Source organism: Elgaria multicarinata, chromosome 1, assembly GCF_023053635.1.
Source record: "Elgaria multicarinata webbii isolate HBS135686 ecotype San Diego chromosome 1, rElgMul1.1.pri, whole genome shotgun sequence".
Lineage (NCBI taxonomy): Eukaryota > Metazoa > Chordata > Lepidosauria > Squamata > Anguidae > Elgaria > Elgaria multicarinata.
Genome location: NC_086171.1, coordinates 83,296,309 through 83,322,308, shown reverse-complemented (window position 1 = coordinate 83,322,308; position 26,000 = coordinate 83,296,309). Strand labels below are relative to the sequence as shown.

General features: G+C 41.2%; 1 protein-coding gene across 1 annotated transcript in view; it reads right to left on the bottom strand.

Moving 5' to 3' along the window:
* Window positions 1-26,000, bottom strand: part of MOCOS (molybdenum cofactor sulfurase) — a 148,021-nt gene that overhangs the window by 5,455 nt on the left and 116,566 nt on the right. The window contains exons 10-14 of the mRNA XM_063131242.1: window positions 17,163-17,244; window positions 14,378-14,502; window positions 12,879-12,984; window positions 7,445-7,571; window positions 2,003-2,107 (exon numbers count right to left, since the gene is read on the bottom strand). Of these exons, the coding sequence (XP_062987312.1) occupies window positions 2,003-2,107; window positions 7,445-7,571; window positions 12,879-12,984; window positions 14,378-14,502; window positions 17,163-17,244 (545 nt within the window). The remainder of the gene's footprint in view (window positions 1-2,002; window positions 2,108-7,444; window positions 7,572-12,878; window positions 12,985-14,377; window positions 14,503-17,162; window positions 17,245-26,000) is intronic.

Here is a 26,000-nt window from a genome sequence, read left to right as displayed (position 1 = left end):
CACTGGCAGTGCTAGAGATAATATCATATTAAAGTGTCATTTCAAGCACGTATTTAGTCACACTCAAAAACATGGGATTAATTGTGTATGTGGGGTGAGATGTACAGAGAAATTAAGGAATGTAGATGTAATACAATTAGGCTTTGTTATCCATTAGGCTTTGGCGAAATAAACAACTGGTATGAACACATTCCACTGAAGTGTCTTCCCCCACCTTTTAAAGTTAGCTATTCATTTAAAATATACAAGAAAATAGGCATGCTACTTTGTTCAGAAATTAAGGTTACAAATTGCACCACTACTGTTAGGACTGAATAAAAGAAAACTGACGCTAGTTTGAAAGGCCCCACTACTTTTTATATTATTGTATTCCACGATCACAGCTGTCTAGAAGTTCCTCCAAACTACTCTAAGGTAAGTGTGGTCATTGGACCAATTCCTGGAGAAGAAGGCAATCAATGGCTCTGTGCTCCCTCCCTCCAGTATCAGAGGGAGCATGCCTATGCTGGGGGACAGAGATGGGAGCATGCTGTGGCACCCTTGTCCTGCCTGGGGTCTCTCATGGGCCACTGGTTGGCCACTGTGTGAACAGAGTGCTGGACTAGATGGACCCTTGGTCTGATGCAGCACGGCTCTTCTTATGTCATCTGTAAAATTCTACGGAAGTAGTAAGGATAATTTTACTGCACCTGAACTGTCAGTGTGTATTTAAATGATCTTCTGTATGAATTCAGGGACTGTTGGTTCCTTCAGGGCAAGTGGGACTACCCAACTTCGAGAGCATGCTCTTCTGAAGAAACACTATTTAGATGTAGTGCATTTAAAACAAGGGTGTAGCAGCTTTTTCAGCCTGAGAGCGACACTTCATTTCGGAGCTGCTCTTGGGAGCTGCGTTCTAGGAGTGGGCAGTGCCGAAGGCAAAAGGGGCAAGGCCATAAAATGCCAGAATATTTTAGCATAAAGCTCTTAGTGCTAGTAACTAAACCTTAGAAAAACTTTTAGAACGGATGAAAAACTTCACAAAAGCCAAGAAATCACCAAGTGGTCAGTAGTTGGGGGGAAATGGAATGGGGTCAGGGGAAGGGCATAGGGCCATCTGGGGAAACCTGAGGGATTGGACTGGGACCCCAGGCAGGCTGGATTTGGCCCCTGGAATCTGAGGTTCTGCACCCTTGATACACCCAGCAACAAGGTGTAGATTTCACATAGTCCCATTCATCCCCATAGGTAATTAAGGCCACCCTTGAAGTCTTATTTTTGACCCACCGTATGACCCCACCAAGTGCTCGGTAGAATGCTTCCATCCTGAGTGTTTTTACAAGTGCTACCTTTGCTTCTAGCACTTGTTTGAAACCCCAACTGTGTTAACTGAGGAAAGCAGAAGCTGAAATGTTTTAATGAACAGTATTAACCTTATCTCCATCTGGTCATTCATTTATTTATACTGGGTTCAATCCAGACTAAGTTACCCTGAGGTCCCATGGAAATCAATGGGAGCTAAATTTGTCATGACTAAGTGGCACTAACTGTGGCCTAATCTACACCAAGCAGGATATAGCACAATGAAAATGGTATGAAAGCGGTATATAAAAGGCAGGAGCCACACTACTGCTTTATAGCGGTATTGAAGTGCACTGACAACTGTTGGGGCCCATTGGCACAGACCATATACCGCTTTCATAGTGCTATATCCTGCTTAGTGTGGCTCCTGCCTCTTATATACCGCTTTCGTAGTGCTCTATCCTGCTTAGTGTAGGTTAGGCTTTAGTCTGGCTCCTACCCATTATTATACATACATTCACTCAAATATGCACAGACACCATCTGCAGAGCCATTTCCTCTTGGCTTTTTTTCAAATCCGGTAAGGCTGCAGGTTATATCCTCAAAACAGGCAAAGGAAGCAGATGAGAAAGGGAGGATATTGCAATATCCAGTCACCTTTTTAAAAAGAAAGAAAGAGAGAGAGAGAAAGAGAGAGAGAGAGAGAGATTTGTATACTGACCTTTCTATCTTTAATGGCAGCCAGGCTCTGAAGAAATTCCTTATTTCGTTGTCCAGTTCGTTGGTCAATGCAAATAACCAGACATCGGTGACACGGCCCCATAACCTGAAATTTGCACAGAAAAGTTTCTATTATCTTGACTTGGAGAGAATGTAAAACACACCTGCTTTTCCATTGACAAGAGGAGCCTAGCAACTCTTTCTACCATATACTATCGGCATCAAGTATGTGGGGTGGTGAGAGAGGATATAACTAAGGCAAAGTGCTTGTCGCACTTACTGGCAGTGGTGTTCACTTGTCCTTCTGCTACATGATGCTTTTGTTTGTTTTCCAGAATTCCTTCCATCCCTGCCCTGATAAGAAGGAAGCATCGGTTTCTCTTCTGTCACACTGAGGTCACTTTCGACACTAAAAGCCTTAGTCTGGGATTAAGTTATGCCATTGTTTTATTATGCAGCAGTGTTGGAAAACCAAACTGTGCACTTTTTAAAATGTAGAACTTAAAAGTTAACACATTTTGAAATCTTGATTTCCTAGAATTTTCCCTGACACAGATTAAACACGTTCATGGAGGATAAAGCTATCAGCTACTAGTCATGATGGCTACATAATGGGGCTGTTTGCACATCATGGCAACAATCATGGGTTAATTAATTTATGGGTTAATGATGGGATGCACATTGTGTGAAAACCGTTTTCAAAATAATAATAACAACAACAACATTTATATCTCGTCTTTTTTCCTCTAAGGAACCCAAGGCGGTGTACATAATCCTCCTCCTCTCCATTTTATCCTCACAACAACAACCCTGTGAGGTAGGTTGGGCTGAGAGTCTGTGACTGGCCCAAAGTCACCCAGTGGGTTTCTATGTTCGAGTGGGGACTAGAACCCAGATCTCCCGACTCCCAGTCCAACACTTCAGCCACTACACCACACTGGTTCTATGCCCTTTAAAGCCAGTGTGGGGTACTTGTTAAAGTGTGGGTCTGGGACTTGGGAGATCAAGGTTCTAGTCCCAACTCCGCCATGAAGCTCATTGGTTGACGTTGGGCTGGTCATTGACTCTCAGCCTAACCTACCTCACAGAGTGGCTGTGAGAATAAAATGGAGAAGAGGAGGCCCATGAAAGCTGCTTTACAAGAGGAAAATAGGTATGATATTATTATTATTATTATTATTATTATTATTATTATTATTATTATTATTGGTGAAACCTTGCTGCTATTCTCATAAGAGGAGACTGAGCCCTTCGCCTGCATCTTGGCACATATAGAAGATAATGGCTGAGTGTCAGGATCTGTCCTATCCTGCAGCACCATCTGGCTGCAGGTTTTCATATAACCAGCCTCAGGGCTTCGCAGGATGTGAGCCCTGGCTGGTAAAGCCTTGCAGGGTTCAGGCCCAGACCAGCAGGCACTCCAAGTTTGGGTCATACAGAACAGCTGGGAGCGGCCAGGAAAAGCCTATATAAGAACTGCATTTCCCCTTCAGCCTTTGCCACAGCAACACGGTCTCTCGTGCTAGCTGCAGCCAGTTCCTCGTGCTACCGCAGATCTTGCCTCGCCAGGTCTCTTGTTCATCTTGACCATGCCTCTACCCCCTTTGTTACCTGGTACGTGCCTGAACCTTGCTTTGCCTTTGACCACAGACTTTTGCCTCTGGTCCTTGTTTGGACCCTGTTCCTCCTGGACTCTGCCTCTTCTTGCCTTGATCCCTGCCTGAACCTTGCCTGCTTGTTGACTGGACTTCTCTTCTGCCTCTGGCTCCTACTTGGATTCTGAACCTGTGTCTGACCTTGTGCCTGTTTCCTGGATCTGCCTCCGGCCCTCTGTTGGACTGTGCCACCTGAGACCCATGCCTCACTCCCAGCTTGCTCCACCAGTATTCCAACTGCCCAAGCTGGTTCCATCTCCATCCGTCCCGGCCCCGGTGTTCCTGCCTAAGGACCCTGCCGCCCATGCCCTGGATTGTGACACTGAGCTGAAAATTCAAATGGAAGACTCCTTGGAATCAGGGGATGGGTATGGTGGAATACTGTTTTTGTGAACCACCCAGAGAGCTCCAGCTATTGTAATAAATAAATAAATCCCACTATAAGCCAAACTGAAATTGCCTGTTGCCTATCTCTGCACCACATAATTGAAGGGAATAATTAGATGATACTTTTAATTTTATTTTTTTGCTTTCATCCTCCAAGGAAAACATGTTCGTCATTTCAAGTGTTGTTGTTGTTTTAAATACATCTTGAAATGTTAACTGCTCAGCTTTTGTTTCTCCTTTGAAAGGGAAAGTAGTAGAAATACTGCAGACTAAGGGCATTTTGCTTTTGTGAAAAGCCCCTGTGAAGTAGAAATTTCTTCTCAGCTTGCAATGCCTTCAGTTAATGACAGGTTACTGATCAAAGAAAGCCATGGCTCAGGTAAGTAGAGACAAGGCATGGATTTTGTACCCTTAAAACATTACTTACAGACAACTCAATAGCTCTTAGTCGTAGCAAAAATGGTATGAGGAGCTCATGACTAGTACTTAGGTTACCTACATCAGCAACACCATAATTATGCAGTATAAGAAAATTAAAGAGTCCAGTTTTCATTAAACTATTAATTATTAAAGCACACTTGCTGTTATATCAAATTAATTTCCCCTCATTTATTATATTTATGCTTCGCTTCCCACCACAAAAGCAGTCTCAACGTGACTCATACAAGGACACTGATGATATATTATACATATAATTAATATAACACAGCTAATGCCCAAACACCTGGGAAAATAAATATGTCTTTGCCTAGCACCAAAAAGATGACAGTATCAGCACCAGGTGAACTTCCTTGGGAAGAGTATTCCAAGGATGATCAGTTACACTGTGCATGACTGATTAAAGCTACTAAGACTTTCAAATATACTTATATGTTTAAACATTATACAGCTGAATTACCACATATATGGGACACATAAGATTATAATACAATTGAAATACAATTGGTGTTTGGCACTTTGGAAGGCATGTTTTTGCAGCTGAAAGGTCAGATAAAAATGTAAAATAATCATAATTTAAAACAAGCATTTAAATAATTAATCATTTAAAAACAGCATATTTATTTATTACTGTATTTCTATATTGCTTTTCTAAACTCAACGAAGGTGGTTTACAAAACGTTCAAATAATATAAACCATAATCAAATAAAAACATAGTAAAACTTTGAATACAACCTTTAAAAACAACTATTAAAAAAAAGGCAAGTTATAAAAATGTCTCTTGACCCCCTTCCTGAATCCAGAGAGATTTAGGACCAGTCACAACTCCAGCAGCGTGACTACATTCCAGAGTTTGGGTGCAACACAAGAGAATGCCCTTTCCCACGTGCCTGACATGCTGGCCCCTGCAGGTGATGGTGTCTTCAAAGGGGTCTCTCCTGCTGAGCTTAATAACTGAGCAAGTTAATACTGAGATAGGTAGTCCCTCAGGTATACAGGTCCTAAGTCATTTAGAGCTTTAAGGGTTAAATCAGCAACTTGAGTTGAGCCCAGAAAACAACTGTGCAGATCTTTCAGTACTGGGATGATGTTATCATGATACCGTGCATCATTTTAGAAGCCTAGCTGCCACTTTTTGCACCAATTGAAGTTTTTGGACACTCTTTAAGGGTAGCCTAATGTAGAGCATGTTCTTTTAAACCCAGGAATTCTAGCCCTTCTTCCAACATAGCTTGGCCTTGAGTATTCCACCACAAAGGATGCTAATGAACACACCAGGAAGTACCTGGTTTGAATCTTGGTGAATCCTGATGTGCAGCGGCAACAATTTCCCTGTCATTGCCATAATGCAGGACTTCCCATCATGCTTGGGCCCACGGGCACATCAGAAATTTTGGGAAAGTTTTGTCAGCACCACCACAAAATGGCTGCCATAGGGTTGTAGCCGGTCACAAAATGGCTGCTGTGGCCAGTCAAAATATTGGGAGTGCGCCACTGTGCACATGCACTCTCTCTGTGCTTTCTCTCTGCATTCTATATGTGTGCTACATCCCTCTCTGCTCTCTCTGTTTTCTCTCCCTCTCTCTGCTGACCTGCTTGTCTGTCTGCCTGCCTCCAAGCTTCCTGCCTTCACCCTGCAGCATGCAACAGACTGTAGGAGGCTTAAGTAAGACAAATGTTTGCATTGACATAATCCTATTACTCATACAAATGTGATGCATCAGAAAAATTCTGGTAAGCAGGAAGCCTTGAATTAGGGAAGATGTAGAAATTCCTGTTCCTTTCTCAGTCAAGCTTTAATGAAATTAATTACCCAGGCACTTTTATCGTTGGCATAAAAAGGAATGGAAATGATTGGGTATTTGAATTGTAGATTTGCAGACACTGGGAGAAAAGTCATAAAATTTTAAAACATATTTACAGTAAAACTTATTCGATCTTTTTGGGACACACAAGCAATGACAAGCCTGCATATGGTTTGCAAAATTCAGCAACCACCTTCCCCACATATCCATCCCTTTGAAAATCTTTTGGTTCCCCTCACTTTTGTGAATATATATTCTTATGGGTACTTCCAGATAATGCTTTTATCTGGTTAACTTCCATAACCATCATCCTGTCCTTTCATGCAAATTTACTGGAAGTCCAAACATTGTCATCTTCTACTCTGATCCGCTTGTGTTTTCTTCTTACCACTTCTTCCATCTTTTCCCTTTAAGCAGCTGCACAATGTTTTTGGATTGCTAGCGCTCAGAGCCCTCCATCTGGAAGCACCTTTAAAGACTGGAAAACAGCAGCTATGGAAGCCTGCCGTGTGAACTGGATCTGGTCCCACCCAGCCCTGTTTTCTCTCCATTTTTCCTGATTGCTTTGCTTCCCCTCCCACTGATTTCTCTCTTTCAGCTGGCTGCTCCGCTCTCTTTCCCCACCCTTTTTCCTCTCTCTTTTTTTCTTTTCTGGCTCCATCACTGCAGCTGCCAGTCAACCCTCCCCTAGCAATATCCTCAGCTGAGACAGGGCTGGTGCTTCTGAACAGAATGCATGCAAAACAAGCAGCCACCATCTTATATCACCAAAATGCATTGTTCAGTGGTGCAGCTCCCTGGTGCAGATGGGAGCCATGCAGTTACCACACAAAATTGCTGCCACCACCCACCACCCAGGTGAGGGCATCTCATGGGGGAGGGGCAATAGCAGCTGTGGGGGGACAGAAAGCTTCTGTGAGTGTACCTGTGGGCACTGCACCACAGGATGCTGCTGTAGTACCAGGTCACTTCCACAACTTGGACATCCTGTCTATACACACCGTAATATAAGTTGCTGTTTGCACGGCTGTAGCTGGCAGCTATTCTGTATAATCAGCCTATCACTTTTTTTTTTTGCCTTAGACTTTGGCCTTGCAAGGAATTGCTATTTTCTCTTTCCCAGCAAGCTTTAAGCTACAGCGGCAGCCTTTTCATACCTTGAAATACAGAGTTCCAATGGCAATCTCGTCCCACAGGTCTTCTTCAAATGGCTCATTTGTGCTGATAACAATGTTTGCACGGAAGCGATAGATGAGTTCATCGGGGAGAAGTGATTCACCAAGTCTGTTCCACAGAAGCAAAGCAGGAGACAAAAGGCTATATTAACCTAAATGAATTGTTTACTCACTTGCGATTTCACAATAAAGACAGACTTCCATTACATTTAAAGGCAAACCTATTACACAGCCTTAATTACCATCATGAGGGAAGTTAACAATATTTAGGCAACAATGGCAGTTAGATTCTTTGAAGGATGAAGCTTAAAAGGGTGTCTTGGATGTAGGCAGCAGTGCAATGGGATGTTGGGACTTTTAAAAAAAAGAAGTGACACAAACGTCGAATGTCTAAAATGGGTTGGATAACAAGGTCAAATGTTACTGATGTACAAAGCAAAAAAAGTAGCTGTAAACATTCCATTATCAACTACAATGGGAAAACTTCAAGAGGAAAACAATTTAATGGAGATTATACAAATGTAATTTGGCTCTAAGGCAGGAGGATCAATGTGCCTCTCAGTGGCCCAGTTCTCCTTATAAAGAAAAGACCAGTTTTGATTGGCTCACCATTCCGAGAAGGCTCCTGGATTGAATTTTGACTGCTCCTAATATTAAATTACCAGCATAAAAAATATAATGCACAGGAAAATGTGTGAATAGTACCCTTTAGTTGGATGTGGCTGCTTCCCAAATTAAGCACAGTGTTGGGCATGTACTGGGAAATACCCTGCTTTGAGGAAAGGTGGCAGATATAAAGTTTTCAAATACTGTAAGATAGAAATACGTCATGTTTTAATACCCTATTTCTTCGATTCGAAGATGCACTTTTCCCATATAAACATCTCTAAAAATGGGGTGCGTCTTAGAATCGCAGGTGTGTCTTAGGGTGGTTTTTTTCTGTTGGTGGTACTGAAATTAGTGTGTGTCTTACAATCGATGGTGTCTTACAATCGAAGAAATACAGTATTAAATTTCTCTTTTTATGGTTTTTGTATGCCCTGGCCACATCTGAGTGCATGTACTCTGTAACTGCAAGGCCTTATTGCTCGGTAATATAGGCTTTATTGTAGAGCCTCACACTGTTAAAGATTTAGATTGGGCAGCAAATACATACCCAGCTCCAGCCTAGAGAACCCCTGAGAATATAGACGTGGTCCATCCCATTGTGAGGTACTAAAATGAAAAGACAGCCATGCTGACCATAGGTAAAATTCCAAAATCCATATTAGTGATACCTGAGAAATTACAAATGTGTAAGTTTTCAAGATCTTGAGTTCTCTTTGTTAGGAAAGATGTTATAAAAAGCAGGTGGGGGAGTTATGGGAGGGGGAATCATGTTTAGGTGGTTTTTTGGTTGATCTAATAAAAGTATTATGCTAACATGGATTTTGGAATTTTAGTTTGGGTCAAAATGGCTACTTTTGCTTTTTGTGAGACTTGGAGAACTTACCCATTCTACAGCTGGACTCTGCATTGCAGATAGAAGATTTTATACCACCAGAAGCTAGGACTCTGAGGGTTCATCCCCTCATAGTACTAAGTAAAGCTACCCAGTTTTGATTCAATTTACTCTTTTTTAAACCTAGAACAGTATCTAAAATTATCAGGACTGAACTCCCCCCCGACCCGTTTCTTCTTCACAGCAGTCCTAGAGGGCAGCTGCAGGTCATACCTATAACCATCACATGACCTGCAGACCCTAATTTGAACGTCAGCAGCACCCCTCTTCCCCCATTGCTAGCACGCAAGCAATTTACTATCAACTCAGTTTCCCTATTCCCACACATCATCTACTTTTCATGTTATCTTGACTGCTGAAGAGATCTGGAAATCTCGAACGCTTACAGAGATTTTTTGTGATCTTTTGGTTGGTCTAATAAAGGTACTGATCTAATATGGATTTTGGATCTTTACTTACAGTCAACATAGTTACTGTTGCTTTCTGTGAAAAGCAGGAGGCAATTATTTAATCATTAATAAGTGTATCTTATTAGTACTACTACTTCTTCTTTTTGCAGAAACAAAGGGAGGAGAATTTTTTTTGTCTTTCCAAAAAAGGCACTTGATTCAACTGTTTCTGCCTAGGAGGACAAGTCTAGTTAGATATTATTCCAAAATAGCATTTTAATGCTTGTCATCTTGTATAGCTTCCAGCAGGCTGTGTGCAGGGCAGAGAAGGACAGAAGGGCCACCAACATCCCACCTGAGAAGCCAGCTTCGTTAGTCTTTGCCTCTCCCCCAACAGTTATCTGGAAGTCACTTGCTCACTGGTGCAGCTAGGGCTGGACCCTGGGACCAAAGTCCAGGTCCCCACAGCCCGCCCGACCCTCCAAAGAATTACTCAGGGGCATTAGGGCAGCAGAAGTAAACATCATTTTATTCTTGTAGTCACAATGGTGCTATGATTTCAGTGAGTTTAAAATGCAAAACTGCACATCCACAGAGTATTGGGATAAAAATAAGATTAGCAGTTTTGCTGTTATTGTTCTAACATATCAGGACTGTAGAAGCAGTTTTAAAGCATGGAAGGGCATTTAGACAGGGAGAGAAACGTTAGTTTTGTGCTTCACAACTGAAGTAATACACATGGCCACCTTATGCCTGGAACGCTCTTCCAGAACATTTGAGAACTACAAGTTCAACTGCAGCTTTTAAAGCTCAGCTAAAAACTTTTCTTTTTCCTAAAGCTTTTAAAACTTGATTTTGTTCTGACTTTATACTGTTAGTTTTACCCTACCCAGTGCCTGTTTACCCTACCCTGTGCCTGTTTGCATTCTCTTCCCCTCCTTATTGTTTTATTATGATTTTATTAGAATGTAAGCCTATGCAGCAGGGTCTTGCTATTTACTGTTTTACTCTGTACAGCACCATGTACAATGATGGTGCTATATAAAATAATAATAATAATAATAATAATAATAATAATAATAATAATAATAATAATAATGCCCTACTACCACCACAAGACCAGTAAGGCCATGGTCTAAAATTACCTAGCTGCACCACTGCACTTGGCATAGGATCAATAGAATGAACTATGTGGGGTATCAAATATGTGTTTATCACAGTGCCCATTTTACATAGATTTCTCCACATGATGTATGGCTCTGAGAGAAGGAAGTGCAGGTAAAGGAATATGAGTTTTATGAGTGCTGTATCACCAAGGCCTTCAGTAAAGGGCTAAACAGACTCCTTTTACAATGTGCAAAGGGAATAGTTGCACAACACTGCTCCCTGCTGTGGCAGAATGGCAGTACTAAAACTTGCTATAGCCACAGTTTCTGGTACAACAAAACATGGTTCTAATACAAAAAATGTACCACCCCATATGATACGTTAACCTTTTTGGCAACCTGGCTCGTTGGCTCATCACAGGCCCTGAAGGTAAGGAATGATTCAGATGTGGCAAGGAAGTTTGTAGGAAAAGAACACTTACGAAGAAGGCCCTAGATCGAGTGGCCACCAGCCTGCACTCAGATGGAGGGGACACCAGAACAGGCCATCTTCCTGAGTATTCTGTAGCATGTGGGAGGAGCCATTATTTCAAGTATCAAAGACCATGCAGAGATTTAAAGGGCTTCACTAGCATCATGAATTGGTTCCTTGAGTATAGGGTGTTGCATGCACTCTTTGTCTGGCACTAATTAAACAAGGTAGTGGAAAACCATCCACATTTCCTTCTATAATACCAAATAGTGCAAGAGAGGCTCAAATGCACTTTAAAGTGTCTTTTCTATCCCCACCCACCTTAGTGGTAGCCTTACCACCACACTGTTGTCCAGAAAGAAGGCCTTCTCTGGAGGCCCTTGGCTTCCGGAACACTGAAGACCCTGTTACCGGGTAATGCTATCAACAGAAGAGGTGGATCGTTGTGGAGGAGTGACAGTTGGGGACAACAGAAGCCAGGGAAAGGAGACTGGCAGCTTTCTTTAGGTATCCTCAGGAGAGGTCAGACTAAAACCAACCTTGTGACACAGAATGACTATCATTTTTACAACCACCCTTTGAGGTAGGTCACTCTTATTCTATATTCTTATTCCTGCAGGCTCACAATGTAATAAATAGGTCACTCTTATTCTATATTACAAGTGGGAACAGAAGCTGAAAGCCATCCAAATGACATCCAGTGACTATTGCTGCTTTTCTTATGAATGGACATGTATGGGATATTGATGGGATGGGATGGTAATACTGATGATGAAACACTTAGAAATACATTTCCTAAGTGCTGTACAGACATTAAAAGATAAGACAGTCCCTTCCTGCAGGCTCACAATCTAATAGATACCATCAAAAGGACAAAAATAATGAGGAAGGAAGAAGAAAACAAACAAATGGTAAGGGAGCTTTAAATTAACCTTTCCTAAGAAAAGGTTCCAGTCTTACTTCTTATGTGCAGTAGTGTGTCACGTATATTCTTTTTGGCCATAGCACAGTTTTTCCCTATAAAATATAATCTTGGTGAAGCAAAAATAGATCCTCAAGACAGGGATAATGTTTCATGCCTTACACATTGGAGTCTAGATTTGGGCTGTGGTTTTCTGTGACACTGTTTATTATCATGGCACCAATTAACTAAATGTTACCCATCTAACACACTTGATCCTTGCATTCTCCTTTCCCCAAAGCGTGTTTGTACTTATAGTAATATGAGCCCCTTAACTCTTCAGTTTTTACAGCCTTGCCTAACATGATGGTGGCCAGCCTTGCCTAATAGAGATGGCGCCCACCCCCCCACGCCCCCAACATAAGCTTCTATGCTTCAGGGTATTAATGCAGAGCTGTCAATGCTCAATGGCAGCAGTGACGCTTTCTATCCTATCAAATAAATTCTTCTTAACCACAGTGTTCATTAAAAAGTCAGCAAAATATTTATTAAAAAGTCTAAGCCATATTCAGGGTGTCAATTATGTACGGTGGGAGGGCTAAAGGGCACAACATGCTCAAAGTTATTGAACAGAATTTAAAAAATAAGTTTAGGTATAAGGAGAGGGAGAGAGAGAATATAAAGTATAAAGTGTGTGTGTGTATAGAACTGTACAACAGCAAAGCAACACGAAGACTCTGGATCTACTATGAATTCAGTCAGACTTAAAGTAATCTGTATAGGAAAAATAAAAAGACTAACAACAGAGTATTTAAAAATACATATTTTGAGCTAAATGTTTCGGCTTCTACCCTTGTCAGTAGCTGTGCTGTTAAATGGATACCCGGAGTGGCAGTTTGGAATGCCTGACGATGGAATTTTCCTTAGGGAAATTCCTCCGGATTCAGGCTGTGTAGACTAAAAGTTCTTAGTCTGTAGATCCAGAAGTTTTACATCTACAACTTGACAAATGGGAAAATATACTATTTCAGAAGAGGATGGTCTTACCTTGCAACAACTTGATCCCTCAATTGTGCAATACTTTTCCTATTTATCAGGAGATATTGAGCTTCATTTACTAGAGAGAGTGAGGCCACTTCAGCAGAGGCCCCTCCTGAAATATATCCAGGGTAAGGTGATAGTTATCAGAAAGAATGAATATAGCATAAAAATCCAATCTCTTATCAAAGGTCTATCATCAAAACAGATACGGTGACAGCTAGGGGGTAAACCTGTTGTTGCTATTAGCATAAATGCTCCATGTGTGTGTCTCTCATGCTCAAATGCATTCACCGTAAGCGTCAACCCTTGCCCCACCCAACTGATTCTACCCCACTTGTCATCTACTCATGTAAAATTCCTGTCCTCACCTGTTCCCTCCCACGGAGTCTGCTCATGACCACTTCTGCTTGGTCCACCTGAATCTACCTGGTTCACTTCCATCAGCACTTATCCTCTTGGCCCACCATGTGCGCATTACAGCTTAATAAGAGCATATTACTATTTATTCCCATTCTGCATTAAGAGCAAAGGGAAGGTGGTAATACAAGTTTTCTGATGCATGCTGTGGATGAAACCTGTTGGCAGGGAATCTGCTACGCAGGGGCTCTTTCTCCCTCCAGTCCCCTAGTGTTCTTTTTTGTGTCGTATTTATTTATTTATTTATTTTTATTTATTTTATTTATTTAGAGCTCCGGCTATTGGGCGGTATTGAAATGTAATGAATAAACAAATAAAATATTTATAGGCCACCTTTCAGGGCAGGAGCCCTCCCAAAGCAGCTTACAATAATATAATGCATATAATAAAATTCATAATAAAAACTGATGCAGTAATAAAAGCAGCAAAAGACAGAACCTAGAGCACAATTGTAGCTATCATAGAATAGTGGAGTTGGAAGGGCCTATAAGGCCATCGAGTCCAGTCTGATAAAACATAATCAGGGGAAGGCCAGAGTAAAGTAATAAGTCTTCATGTGTTAATGACAGACATGTTTGGAAGCTATTGGTAAATATTATTTTATATTCTGTTCTGCTCATTCTTGGGAAGCACAGAGGACCTCACTTAGGTCTCCCTGTGGTCTTCCACCAAGTCACAGACCAGGCACAGTCAATCCTACAGCAAGTAAACTGACGTTAACATTCAAGTCAATGGTTTTCTTCAAGAAATGGAGCAATAATAAGGTATTTTCAGATGTAATGTTTTATTTACACTTTTGGTTAATGATATATTCAATATGAATATATAGTTTTAGTAACACTTTGGACAGCTAACAGAATTATATATTGTTGGACACTAAGAAGGTGCTTAGTATAAAACTCATATGCTTTCCCATATCTAAAACCTGTGTGTCTAAAGTCAGACCATTGATTGTATGTTCATTTTGTAATTTCAGGGCACTGTTGCAATTTTGATTTTCATCTATAACAGAGCATATAAGCCATGCTGACATTTCACATTTGTGGAGCTAGGCAATCCACCCCCTAACAACCATGCAAAATATATACCTTTTTCATCTTTCTTGTTAGCATTTCTTTTGAAGTCTGAACTCTGCCTGATCAAGCGGCACTGCCGGCCTAGGAATTCAGAAAACCAATCAGCCACTCTTTCTCCACAATCATACGTCTGTACTCTGTAAGGGAAAAAGTGGAAGGGGCGTTGGGATTCAGCAATCTGTTTCAATTGCAAAAGCGAAGTATAATTAGATACCTGTTTTGCCTGCTACCCAAAAGAGCAATATCTATTACAGCAGTTTAAAACTAAAATGCTATCATAAATATGCCTCCTGCCAATTTTTGGAAGCATTATTTAATTAATAGTGAATGCCATCTACTAAAATTTACATAGCACTTTTAAGTTTGTAAATTGCTTACAATTTTTGTTTCTTACTATTCTACAAGTTGGGAATTGAGACTGAACTGACTTGCATGGGTTCAGATGTTCATTGCTGACTTCATAAATAAAGGCTTATGAAGCCAAGGATAGCTGCTGTGGCCTTGTAGCCCATCCACCTTGTGCATTGGTTTTGTGTAATGATCCTGGATTGCATTAAGCCAGCATTTCCCATTATGTCCAAACAAGGGAACTCTGAGTTTGTGTCCATCAACAAATCAGGATAATATACCAAGATCAGATTATTTTTTTAAAAAAAAAAAGTTAATGGCCTTCATTAAACATATGATCATTGGGGTTTTTTTTCTCCCTCTCTGAAAGGGGGAGTTTGGGGGATGACATTCATCACCCCAAGACCCAAAAGGCAGTAAGAAGTGCTAAAGTACCCTTCCAGTGTCGGAGAATCAATTGCTATATTTTCTCAGACAAGTCCATTAGTCTTTCAAGGTCTTCTTAAACTCCTTCTACCACAGCCCAAATCCATTTATTCTGTTTTATGTACATTTTCCTTGAGTATTGCTATACATTTGTCAGCATTACATTTCATTTGGCACATTTATAAATCGGTTTCAGGTTTTCCCTTGGATACTACTGGCTATAAAGCTGTGTATTCACTATCCTTTTCCATGAACAAATTTAGTTTTAGTGCTGTACAGCTGGTTCCACTGGCTGGGTAATTTATAGAGTGAGAAACAAGGACAGTGTCTGAATATTGATTCCCCTGGGGATCAAATGCCACTTGCATTTGCAAAGAGTCAAAAGAAATACAGGAGGATGCCAAAGACAAATTACTGATTAAAACAAAGCCAGACACATCTGGTTTATTGCGGCATTTTTAGGGCTGGGCAGGATTGTGTTTTCATATACGTTTGTGTAGTGTTTATTGCAGCAGATTTCAGCTTCTGACTAAGAAATGACCACAGAGGTGTTTAAAGGTTACTCTTTTGGCCTGACCAGAGGATGCCCTGCTTAGAGCCCACTGTTGAAACACATTTCCAGTCATCCAAACAGACATACATAGAAAACAGCCAGACAGTAGATTTCAGAAACCAGAATAACGTCTGTAGTTCAACATCATCACTCAGAATTGGAAGCGCAAAAGCATCCACTTCCATTTTCAACTAACCTGAGTTTGTTGTTACATCTGAACTGGAAGTATGGTTATTTTTAGCTCTCATTTATCTAAACAAGCCAAGATCACATATCATGGTTTGATGTTAGCTTGTTTGGACAAGCCATAGTAAAAATTAACCACATTTCGTTACAGTTTAGTTGTAACAACAAACTATGCTTCCAGTCGTCTTCTTGTAGCTGCACCAGAGGACAAGAGGGGAGGGGTCTGTCTATGGGACTAAGGCTCAATCATGTAGGGCCTGTTCAGATGTCATGCTAAACCACTGTGGATCGCTCAAAAACACAACCCAGGTGGCTTGGCATGTCGTGTGTGTGTGTGTGTGTGTGTGTGTGCTCTCCCCATTGATGGGTCAAGCACCCACCTTCTACAGGGGGATAATAAGCCATGAGGGTGAGTAGTGTGTCATGTGTGTAGAAATCCATGTAGTTCATGCCGCTGCTCTGTGTAAATAACATGCTGACCATAGACTCTGCCGGCAAGAGCGCCTGCCACTTCCAACCTTCTATCCAGCGTGACTTCCTCAGTTGCACATCGCAACGGATAGAGCAGCCAGCGCGTTTCTTTCCCTGCTGTGCCAGCCACTGAGATGATCAGCACTGGGAATCTACACATGGCGCGGGGAGGGGTAAGCGAACCATGGGATGCTGTGTGGATGCCGCTCATGTGATGGACCCCCTGTGCAGTGGTTACCTTATCCCTTCCAGCTCTGTAATTTCCCTACCTATGCACATATGAATGGGGACATAGTGTTACATCTAAATGCAGCCACTGTTTTTGTGTGGAACAATTACTGGTCTCCTTCATTTCTTCCAGTTCTGATAAGATGGTGCCCTTGGTTTTCAACAACTTTAGGAGGGAATCTACACGTCATACTGAAGGCGCTTGCGTGCACCTCCAGTGCGTCCTCAAAACGATGGTGTAGATGGAGAAAGAAGAGACGGAGGAAGAGGCGGTGGAGGAGGAGGCTGGGGAACCGGCCGCATCCTTGCCACCGCCGTCACCTCCCCGCTGGCCTCCTGCTGCCGGGGTAAGAGCCACCCGGGTCGGAGAACTCCGAGCTCTCCGACCTGGGTGGCTCTTACCCCGGCAGCAGGAGGCCAGCAGGGAGGCGGCGGCAAGGACGCGGCCGGTTCCCCAGCCGCCTCCTCCACCGCCTCTTCTTTCTCCGTCTACACCATCGTTTTGAGGACGCACTGGAGGTGCACGCAAGCGCCTTCAGTACGACATGTAGATTCCCTCCAGCTCTGTAGTTGCACTCCTTGTACCTGTGTGAGCAGACCTTGCTTTGACAGATCTCAGTCAGACTTCCACTGCTTTCTTCCAAAGTTACGGAGATAGGTTCCATTCCTATATGAAAAGGAATAACAACAAAATTCATGTCTCTGTTTATAATAGTCAGATTTATAGGCTAAACCAGCATGGGTGAATCCAAGTTAATAAGAATTCCTCAAGAAGCACCTTGGAAGGCATTTGTGGTGTTCCTTGTAGGATTGAGGTTGCAAGTAGGTAATTTAATGAGACGTTCAACATTGTTCATACAAAAATCATTAATCACCTCTTTGAGGGTCGTGGTGGACAAATTGCAGCCCCTCTCCCATCCCCAACAGTGGATAATGGTCTCAGTTAGGGTGACCATATGAAAAGGAGGACAGGGCTCCTGTATCTTTAACAGTTGCATAGAAAATGGAATTTCAGCAGCTGTCATTTGTATATATGGAGAACCTGGTGAAATTCCCTCTTCCTCACAACAGTTAAAGTGCTGGAGCTATGCTAGAGTGACCAGATTTAAAAGAGGGCAGGGCACCTGCAGCTTTAACTGCTGTGATGAAGAGAAAATTTCACCAGGTTCTCAATATATACAAATGACACCTGCTGAAATTCCCTTTTCAATACAACTGTTAAAGATACAGGAGCCTGCCACGACACAGGCTCTGAACACCAAGCCTGGCCGTGGCTACTCCCTGCTCAAGCCAAGCACCACCGCTTGATACGCCTGAGGCAAGGGATAAAAACCACCTTCCTCCAAACTATGTGGAGAAAGGGGTTAAATGGAGAAGGATTTCAATAGCTCCAGCTATTGGGCGGTATAGAAATGTAATAAATAAATAAATATATAAAATAAAACACTGTCAGTTATATGTTCTGAGGTGAATTATTGTCAGAGTGGGTGCTAAATGCGTAAACTTCAGATGATAAATGCCAAACAGACACGTGGGATTTTTGTGGTAGTTAAAAACAAAACAATCAAAATTTATTTTTAAAAGTTCACAAGTTTTGTTTCAAAATAAAACATTTAAAAACCTTTTTGAAACCTTTCATCCAATCCTTTCACTCATTCACATACACACTTTCCTTTCTCTCACACAATCACTCTTGAGCTTTCTTTATTATCTGTATTGATTAATATACATCAACTATGTGCACGCCACACTCCAAAGACACCACTCTCTACCCTGAACCTCAAATTTCCCAGAACCTAAGTGCTCTAAACACAGAGACCTAAAGCTCAGAGAGCTAAAAACTCTAAGAGTACCGAAAAAGTCTCTCACAATCCCCTCAGTCATTCCCTTATATATCACTCCTCCCCCCTCCCAAGACATTCTAACTCCACCCACTCACGCCAACATTCTAAACTCACCACAGACTTACAAACTGCAGACATACATTTGAGAACTGACTTGTGGGGTGTAACACCACATATTCCCCCTCCTTTTTTAAAAAAAAAACCCGAGTATGGGGCTGGTTTAATACCTGGACCTGTACATAGGGTTTGGGAAATAAAATGGTTAACCGTTTATACATAACAATTAATAGCAATAACAATATATATACATACAAACCTCTTGGAAAATTAAACAAGTTAAAAGAACTACATTTTTATTAGTCCACTTTTTGGCTCCAATTTTAAAGTCCAGGAGCATCATAATATCCACAACAAAGTCTCACGTTATTGAATTGGACGATTCCTGGTGAGACAGTCCGTCTGCACTGATGTTCTCTTGACCTGCCACATGCTGGATCTCCGTGTTGAAGTCCTGGATCCGCCATGACCACCGCTGCAAAAGTTGGTTGTGGCTTTCCATGGTTGATGATGATGATCTGCTTGATGATCTGCTTGCCGGATGAACCACCATCTCCACACACACAGCTTGACTTCGTCCATAGCCCAAACGATAGCTAGACACTGCTTTTGGACAATAGAACAGTTTTTTTCTCCCTCTGTCAATTTTCTGCTGGAATAGGCCATGGGATGGATCACATTGTCCACTGTCTGCATCAGCATCGCTCCAATTCTGACCTCCGAAGCATCTGAGCCCAGAATAAACTTCTTTCTTTTCTTTTTTTTACTGCTTCTGGTATTCTCTCATTCACCCTATAAGTAGACGACTTAACAGGGAGATGGGCTCCAGTCTTGATCTCTTGTTTTATAATTCTGTTCGCCCTGGTCTGGAGCTGAACAGGTGGGAATATTGCTCTAAAACTTCCCAAATGTCCTCCCTCACCATTGGAGAAGTATTGCTGTCCCATTTAATGCTTTCAGTGCTACCCTCCTCTTTACTCTCCATCAGTAAATCTGGCTCATTTAGATTTTTATCTGGGGAGGTGCATGAAATTTGATACTTTGGGACAGTGTGCGCATAGTAAGGTTTCAACATGCTAAAATGCACAACCTGCAATTTTTTCACACTTGGCACTGCGAGTTGATAGGTAGTGGGATCAGTCTTATCTTGAATAATGTAAGGTCCCTCCCAAACAGCCTCGAACTGATTATTCTTTTTGGGAAGGAAGACCATGACTTTAACTCTTATTCCAAAGTTCCAGGCTCTAGCCTTTTTATCATACCAAGTTTTCTGCTTGGTTTGGGCTTTAGCCAAATTTGTGTGTGCCAGTTCTATAACTTCTTTCTTGTCATTCTGAAGGCTCAGAACATAATTCACCCCAGATTCTTTCCCTTCTTCTAATTCTCCCTCCCAGCTTTCCTTCATAATACTTAGGGGCCTACATACATTCCTCCCCAGCATTAGTTCAAAGGGGGAGAATTCAATGGAGTCCTGGGGAACTTCATGAAAATCGAAGAGAAAGTAGGGCAATTCTTGGTCCCAATCAAAGGGATAGTTTGCCACATAGGTCTTAATCATTGGCCCAATGGTATCCTTAAACTTTTCAACTAGCCCATTTGTTTGGGGGTGGAAAGCAGTAGATGTTATATGTTTGACACTGCAACACCTCCACAAACATCTCATTTCATCAGAGAGAAAAGCTGAGCCTTGATCACTCCAAATTTTATGGAGGAAACCCCAGCAACAAAAGATTTTTAATAGGGCTTCTGCTACTGACAAGGCATCAACATTTTGAAGGGCTTCAGCATTCGGGAACCTTGTGGCAAAGTCTATAAAGGTCAATTGAAACATTTTTCCTATCTGTGTAGGTCTAGGGAAGGGTCCTACCAGGTCCAGTCCTATCTTTAAAAAGTAAGATAAGTGGTAGGGGATTTAGGGGAGCCTTGACCTTGTCCCCACTTTTCCCCACCCTCTGACAACTCTCACAGGACTTACAAAACTCTGTGACTTCCCTAGAAATGTTTGGCCAGTAATAATTAGCCATCAACCTTTTCCGGGTTTTTCCTATCCCCATGTGGCCTGCCAAAAAGGAGTCGTGAGCTAATTTCAGCAGCTGGTCCCTATATGGTTTTGGTACCACAAGCTGCTTTTCAGCCCCCCAACTTCCTTGTTTCTTCCTGGGCAACCACTTTCGGTTTAGGAGTCCCCAATCCCAGAAAACCTGCTATTTCTGAGTGTCACTAAAAAAAGTTTCTTGTGCTTCAGCTTTGGATCTTAAAACTTCCAAGCTGGGATCATTTCTTGTGTGTAAAGCAAACGTGGGATCAGTTTTTACAACGATGTTTCCTGGCTCAGCAGTTCCTTCAGCTGGGTTGCTAGGCAACTGCAGAGGCATGCCTTCAGCATCTCCAGATTTGTTCCAATTGCTTGACAAGCCCTCCACTGCTGCTTATGAGCGTGTAATAATAAAAACTTTTCTACCTTCTAACCCCATGATATCAGTACCTAGGATTAGAGGTTCTTCCTGACAGGAATTAACACCCAAAATACAATTCCCTGTGACTCCCCTCCATGTAACTTCCATCTCGGCTACAGGAATTTCAATTATGGGCCCTGTCACAGGTTTGATGTTAATTTTTCTGTGAGGAATAATCTCCTCACTCATTACAACATCTGCTCTAATTAGAGATAAACGAACTCCAGTATCTAGAATAGCTTTATGCCTCCTTCCATTTATGAGAACATCTTCCCACAAAGATTGATCTGATTCTTTCATTTCTCCCCACACCAATGTGTAACACTGAGAACTTGGGGGATGTTCAGCATCTTTATTTATATCTACTCTCCTTACTGAGGTACTTTTCTCTTTCTCTTCTCTCAGCCTGGGACATTGTGGTCTAATATGCCCCACCAACCCACAATGATGACATGTGAGGTCTGTTTTTCCAAACAGAGGGTTGGTGGTGTTTCCCGCCTTTTCTGTTGGCAACTGATTTTTATTTACCTCAGCTTCTTTTTCAGCCCCATTAGGCTTATACCATGGTTTAATATTATTTTCTTTAGTAGACTTGCTGGTCATATGATAGCCCCTATTTAAGGGAAATTGATCAGCTAGGGAAGCTGCATCTTGATAAGTCTTGGAATCTCTATCTCTTACCAGCAATCTTATATCCTGAGGGATTTGAAAAATTAATTGATCTTTAATCATCAGATCAACTAAATCTTGTTTGGTTTTCACCTCAGCGCAGGTGATCCATTTCTCAAAATGATCCGCTAACTTGTGTCCCAACTCCACAAAAGATTTGGATGACACAGCATTAAGGCTTCTAAATTTCTTCCGGAAATACTCAGGCCCATAGCGAAATCTTTTATAAACTGCTGTTTTAAATGAGGCAAAATCTAAAGCTTCCCCCACAGGAAAACTGTTATAAATTTCAGCCAGGTCTCCCTTGATCAAGTTGGGGATAAACTTCATGTAATCTTGTGGCTTTACTTCCCACATCATGGCTGCCTTTTCAAAGGTATTGAAGAAAATTTGGGGATCTTGCCCCTCAATATAAGGGGTAAAGTCTTTAGGAGATAATTTGGGAGGTCTAGCCTCTTCCTCAATTCTCCCCTGATCTTCCTGCTCAAATTTTCTCTTTTCCAAAGCAATTCGTTCTAGCTCTAGCTCTCGATCTTTTTCTCTTAATCTTATTTCTGCCTCATGATCTTTTTCCATCAGCCTTTCTTGTTGTTCCAACTCAGCTTTCTTCAACTCTCTATCAGTCTTCTGCTGTTTTAATTCTCTATCTCTTTGTCTTATTCTTTCTAATTCAAGTTCTCTGTGCTATTTTAATTTCTCTCTTTCTAGCTCCATGTCTTGAGGAGACATTTCTACAGGCATTTGCCTCAGAGGATTTACCTCAGTTTCACCCGCAGCATGAACTCTGTAATATTCTATAAGAACCCATTTCATTTCATCAACAGTCTTTCCTTCATTTGGCAAATTTAAATGTTTACATCTGTCTGTCAGGGCATGTTTCTTCAACCCTAAAATCTCCATCGTTATCAGACAGAGACTTAACCTTAATAAATAAAATGGTACTGGGAGTTTTCAATTGAGGTCAGGAGTAGTAAACTTGATATTATATAATACGTATCTCACCACAGACAAAAATATCCTGTCAGAGAATTGTATCAGTGCAACCTCTGACTTAGGTAATATGTAACTTTCACAGCTAAGGACCTCAGAGGTGCTTCACAGTAACCACCCAGAGTCCTGTTCACAAATAAAATCCTTTTTGACTTCTGTCACTATAAATGAACAGAGTCTACTTCAGATCCCGACGCTGCCACCATTTACTATGCCACGACACAGGCTCTGAACACCAAGCCTGGCCACAGCTACTCCCTGCTCAATCCAAGCACCACCACTTGATATGCCTGAGGCAAGGGATAAAAACCATCTTCCTCCAAACTATGTGGAGAAAGGGGTTAAATGGAGAAGGATTTCTATATATAAAATAAAACACTGTGAGTTATATGTGCTGAAGTGAATTATTGTCAGAGTGGGTGCTACATGCGTAAACTTCAGATGATGAATGCCAAACAGACACGTGGGATTTTTGTGGTAGTTAAAAACAAAACAATCAAAATTTATTTTTAAAAGTTCACAAGCTTTGTTTCAAATAAAACATTTAAAAACCTTTTTGAAACCTTTCATCCAATCCTTTCACTCATTCACATACACACTTTCCTTTCTCTCAAACAATCTCTTGAGCTTTCTTTATTATCTGTATTGATTAATATATGTCATCTATGTGCACACCACACTCCAAAGACACCACTCTCTACCCTGAACCTCAAATTTCCCAGAACTTAAGTACTCTAAACACAGAGAGCTAAAGCTCAGAGAGCTAAAAACTCTAAGAGTACCGAAAAAGTCTCTCACAATCCCCTCAGTCATTCCCTTATATATCACTCCTCCCCCCTCCCAAGACATTCTAACTCCACCCACTCACGCCAACATTCTAAACTCACCACAGACTTACAAACTGCAGACATACATTAAGAGGGCAGGGCATCTGCAGCTTTAACTGGTGTGATGAAGAGAAAATTTCACCAGGTTCTCCATATATACAAATGACACCTGCTGAAATTCCCTTTTCAATATTTATTTATTTATTCATTACATTTTTATACCGCCCAATAGCTGAAGCTCTCTGGGCGGTTCACAAAAGTTAAAACCATAATAAAACAACCAACATGTTAAAAGCACAATTACAAAATACAATATAAAAAGCACAACCAGGATAAAACCACGCAACAAAATTGATATAAGATTAAATACAGAGTCAGAACAGTAAAATTTAACATTCTCTCAGTGTTAAAATACTGAGAGAATAAAAAGGTCTTCCGCTGGTGACGAAAGCAGTACAGTGTAGGCGCCAGGCGGACCTCTCTGGGGAGCTCATTCCACAACCGGGGTGCCACAGCGGAGAAATACAACTGTTCAAGATACAGAAGCCCTATCCTCCTTTTCATATGGCCACCCTATCTCAGTGACAATAGCACTGCCCATTCAGGATATAGCAGCACTCTGCAACATCTGTGCATTCCACTAAATTAGAAGCCTTAGCAAGTGAATTCTACCTCCCCTCACCCCACATTCCTTGATTGCATTTCTGATACATGTGCCCCGATTCTAACCACAGTTGAAGCTAGTCATGGTTTCTTGTAATCATGATTTGCAAATCCACTTCAAGTCATGGTTTATAAGAGAAATAGGTTTTGGTTCAGAGGTATATATCATAAAATCATACATAACCATGTAAAGGGAGGCGTGAATTCACTCCAGAGAGTGGACACCGAAAAGAGAGGAAGAATATATTCCTTAGGCTAGCTCCTGATTTGCAAACTATGACTTGCAGGGAGCTAGCATTACATCTATCTCAGGTAAAAATGATGTAGCTTCTGTAGAGAACTATATTTTTGTGCCTGCAGGTGGCTCCAAATGATAATTAAACAAGGATATAGCCGTGGTTTGTGTGACCTTGATTCTCAAAGCACATTTGCCAATATACAATTTCAGCTTTTAGTAACTTTATTCCCTCTGTGTCTCATACACTTCGACTGGCACAGATTTACTGCAGCCACCGTGGCTGCCGCCTATGAAAAAAAGACAGCTTTATCACAGCTCTGCCACTTCTAATAAATGAAAATGTAGGCTTCTTTCAAACATACTGCAGAGAGGGGAAATTATGGTAATAAACACACGTTCAAACGAGGAAAATAGAAAAATGTTTTAGGAAAGTATTCATTAAACAAGACCAAGGCATGGAAATTCTAAGAGTAAAATATTTTCACAGGCACATATATTTCCCCCTCAAGTTTAAAAAGACAATAATAAAAAAAGCTCTAACTGTCCCAGCTGTAATTTCCCATCTGGAATAAAATAAACTGAGGGGGTATAAAAGCTGAAAATGGTTTATGAAATAGGAAAAGAAATGTGACCAGTAGTCAATGTGGTTAATTGAAAATAATCTTACATGACAAAACAAATTATTTTACCATCTGGGTGCCACATACTTTACTACATGATAAACGCAAAGAGATTTTAATTTTTATGTGAACACCAGAGGCATCATTTCAGAAAGCATCAGGACAAGCATAACTGGGCAAACTCCCAGAATTTTCTCATTATTAATGCTGTGTTTTATACTTGTGATTTATCATATACATTTTGCGAAAGGTTGTTTATCTTAGATGCAATCTTGATGACATATCTTGCAAAGCAGTGGACAAAAACTGGAAGATGTAATAGAGCATAGGAGAAGAAACGACCCTTTTCCAACTACACATGACCTCTCACCACAGTAATGATTTCAGTGATCTTCTGAATGTACACCAGGTTTTAAAACTATGAACTAATTTGATACAGTGAACTCAAAGGTATGTCCTTTGAATCTACAGATATTATAACAAAGAACATAATTCTTTGGATCCTGCAATGTTGGTTAAAGTATTATTCTGCTTTTTAAATATTTGATGGTATTTTCTTTTGTGTTCACAGTATTTACTTCATCAATAAAAAAAGCTTATTTGATTAAAGGAAACAATCAGGACATTAGTAGACAAATCTTTCTTTGACAAAGTGTGCATATTCTCTCAATCCAAACTGGAGATTATAAACTGTACAAACCACTGACAACCTCTGAGATTGGAGCTCTCAATCATTAGGGCTTCTCGCTCTTAAGATGGCATCCTCAATGAATATTATGCCAAATTACATCAGTAATAGTGGTCATAAAGAGGAGTAGTTGTAAGCACGTACAACAACCTTGACTAAAGAATTTTGCTTTGGCTTTCCCACAAGGAAAGAGAAAGAAACTAGGGCTGTGCACAGACCCCCCCCCCCGATCCGCTCTGGATCCCAATCTGCAACTATCGGATCGGGTCTGCTCCACTCTGCAGCGGATCCGGAGCTCCGCATTCCCCCCCTATAGACTTGCATTGAAAATATCAAACACCTATAACTTTTTTAGTGTTCAATTTAGAAAC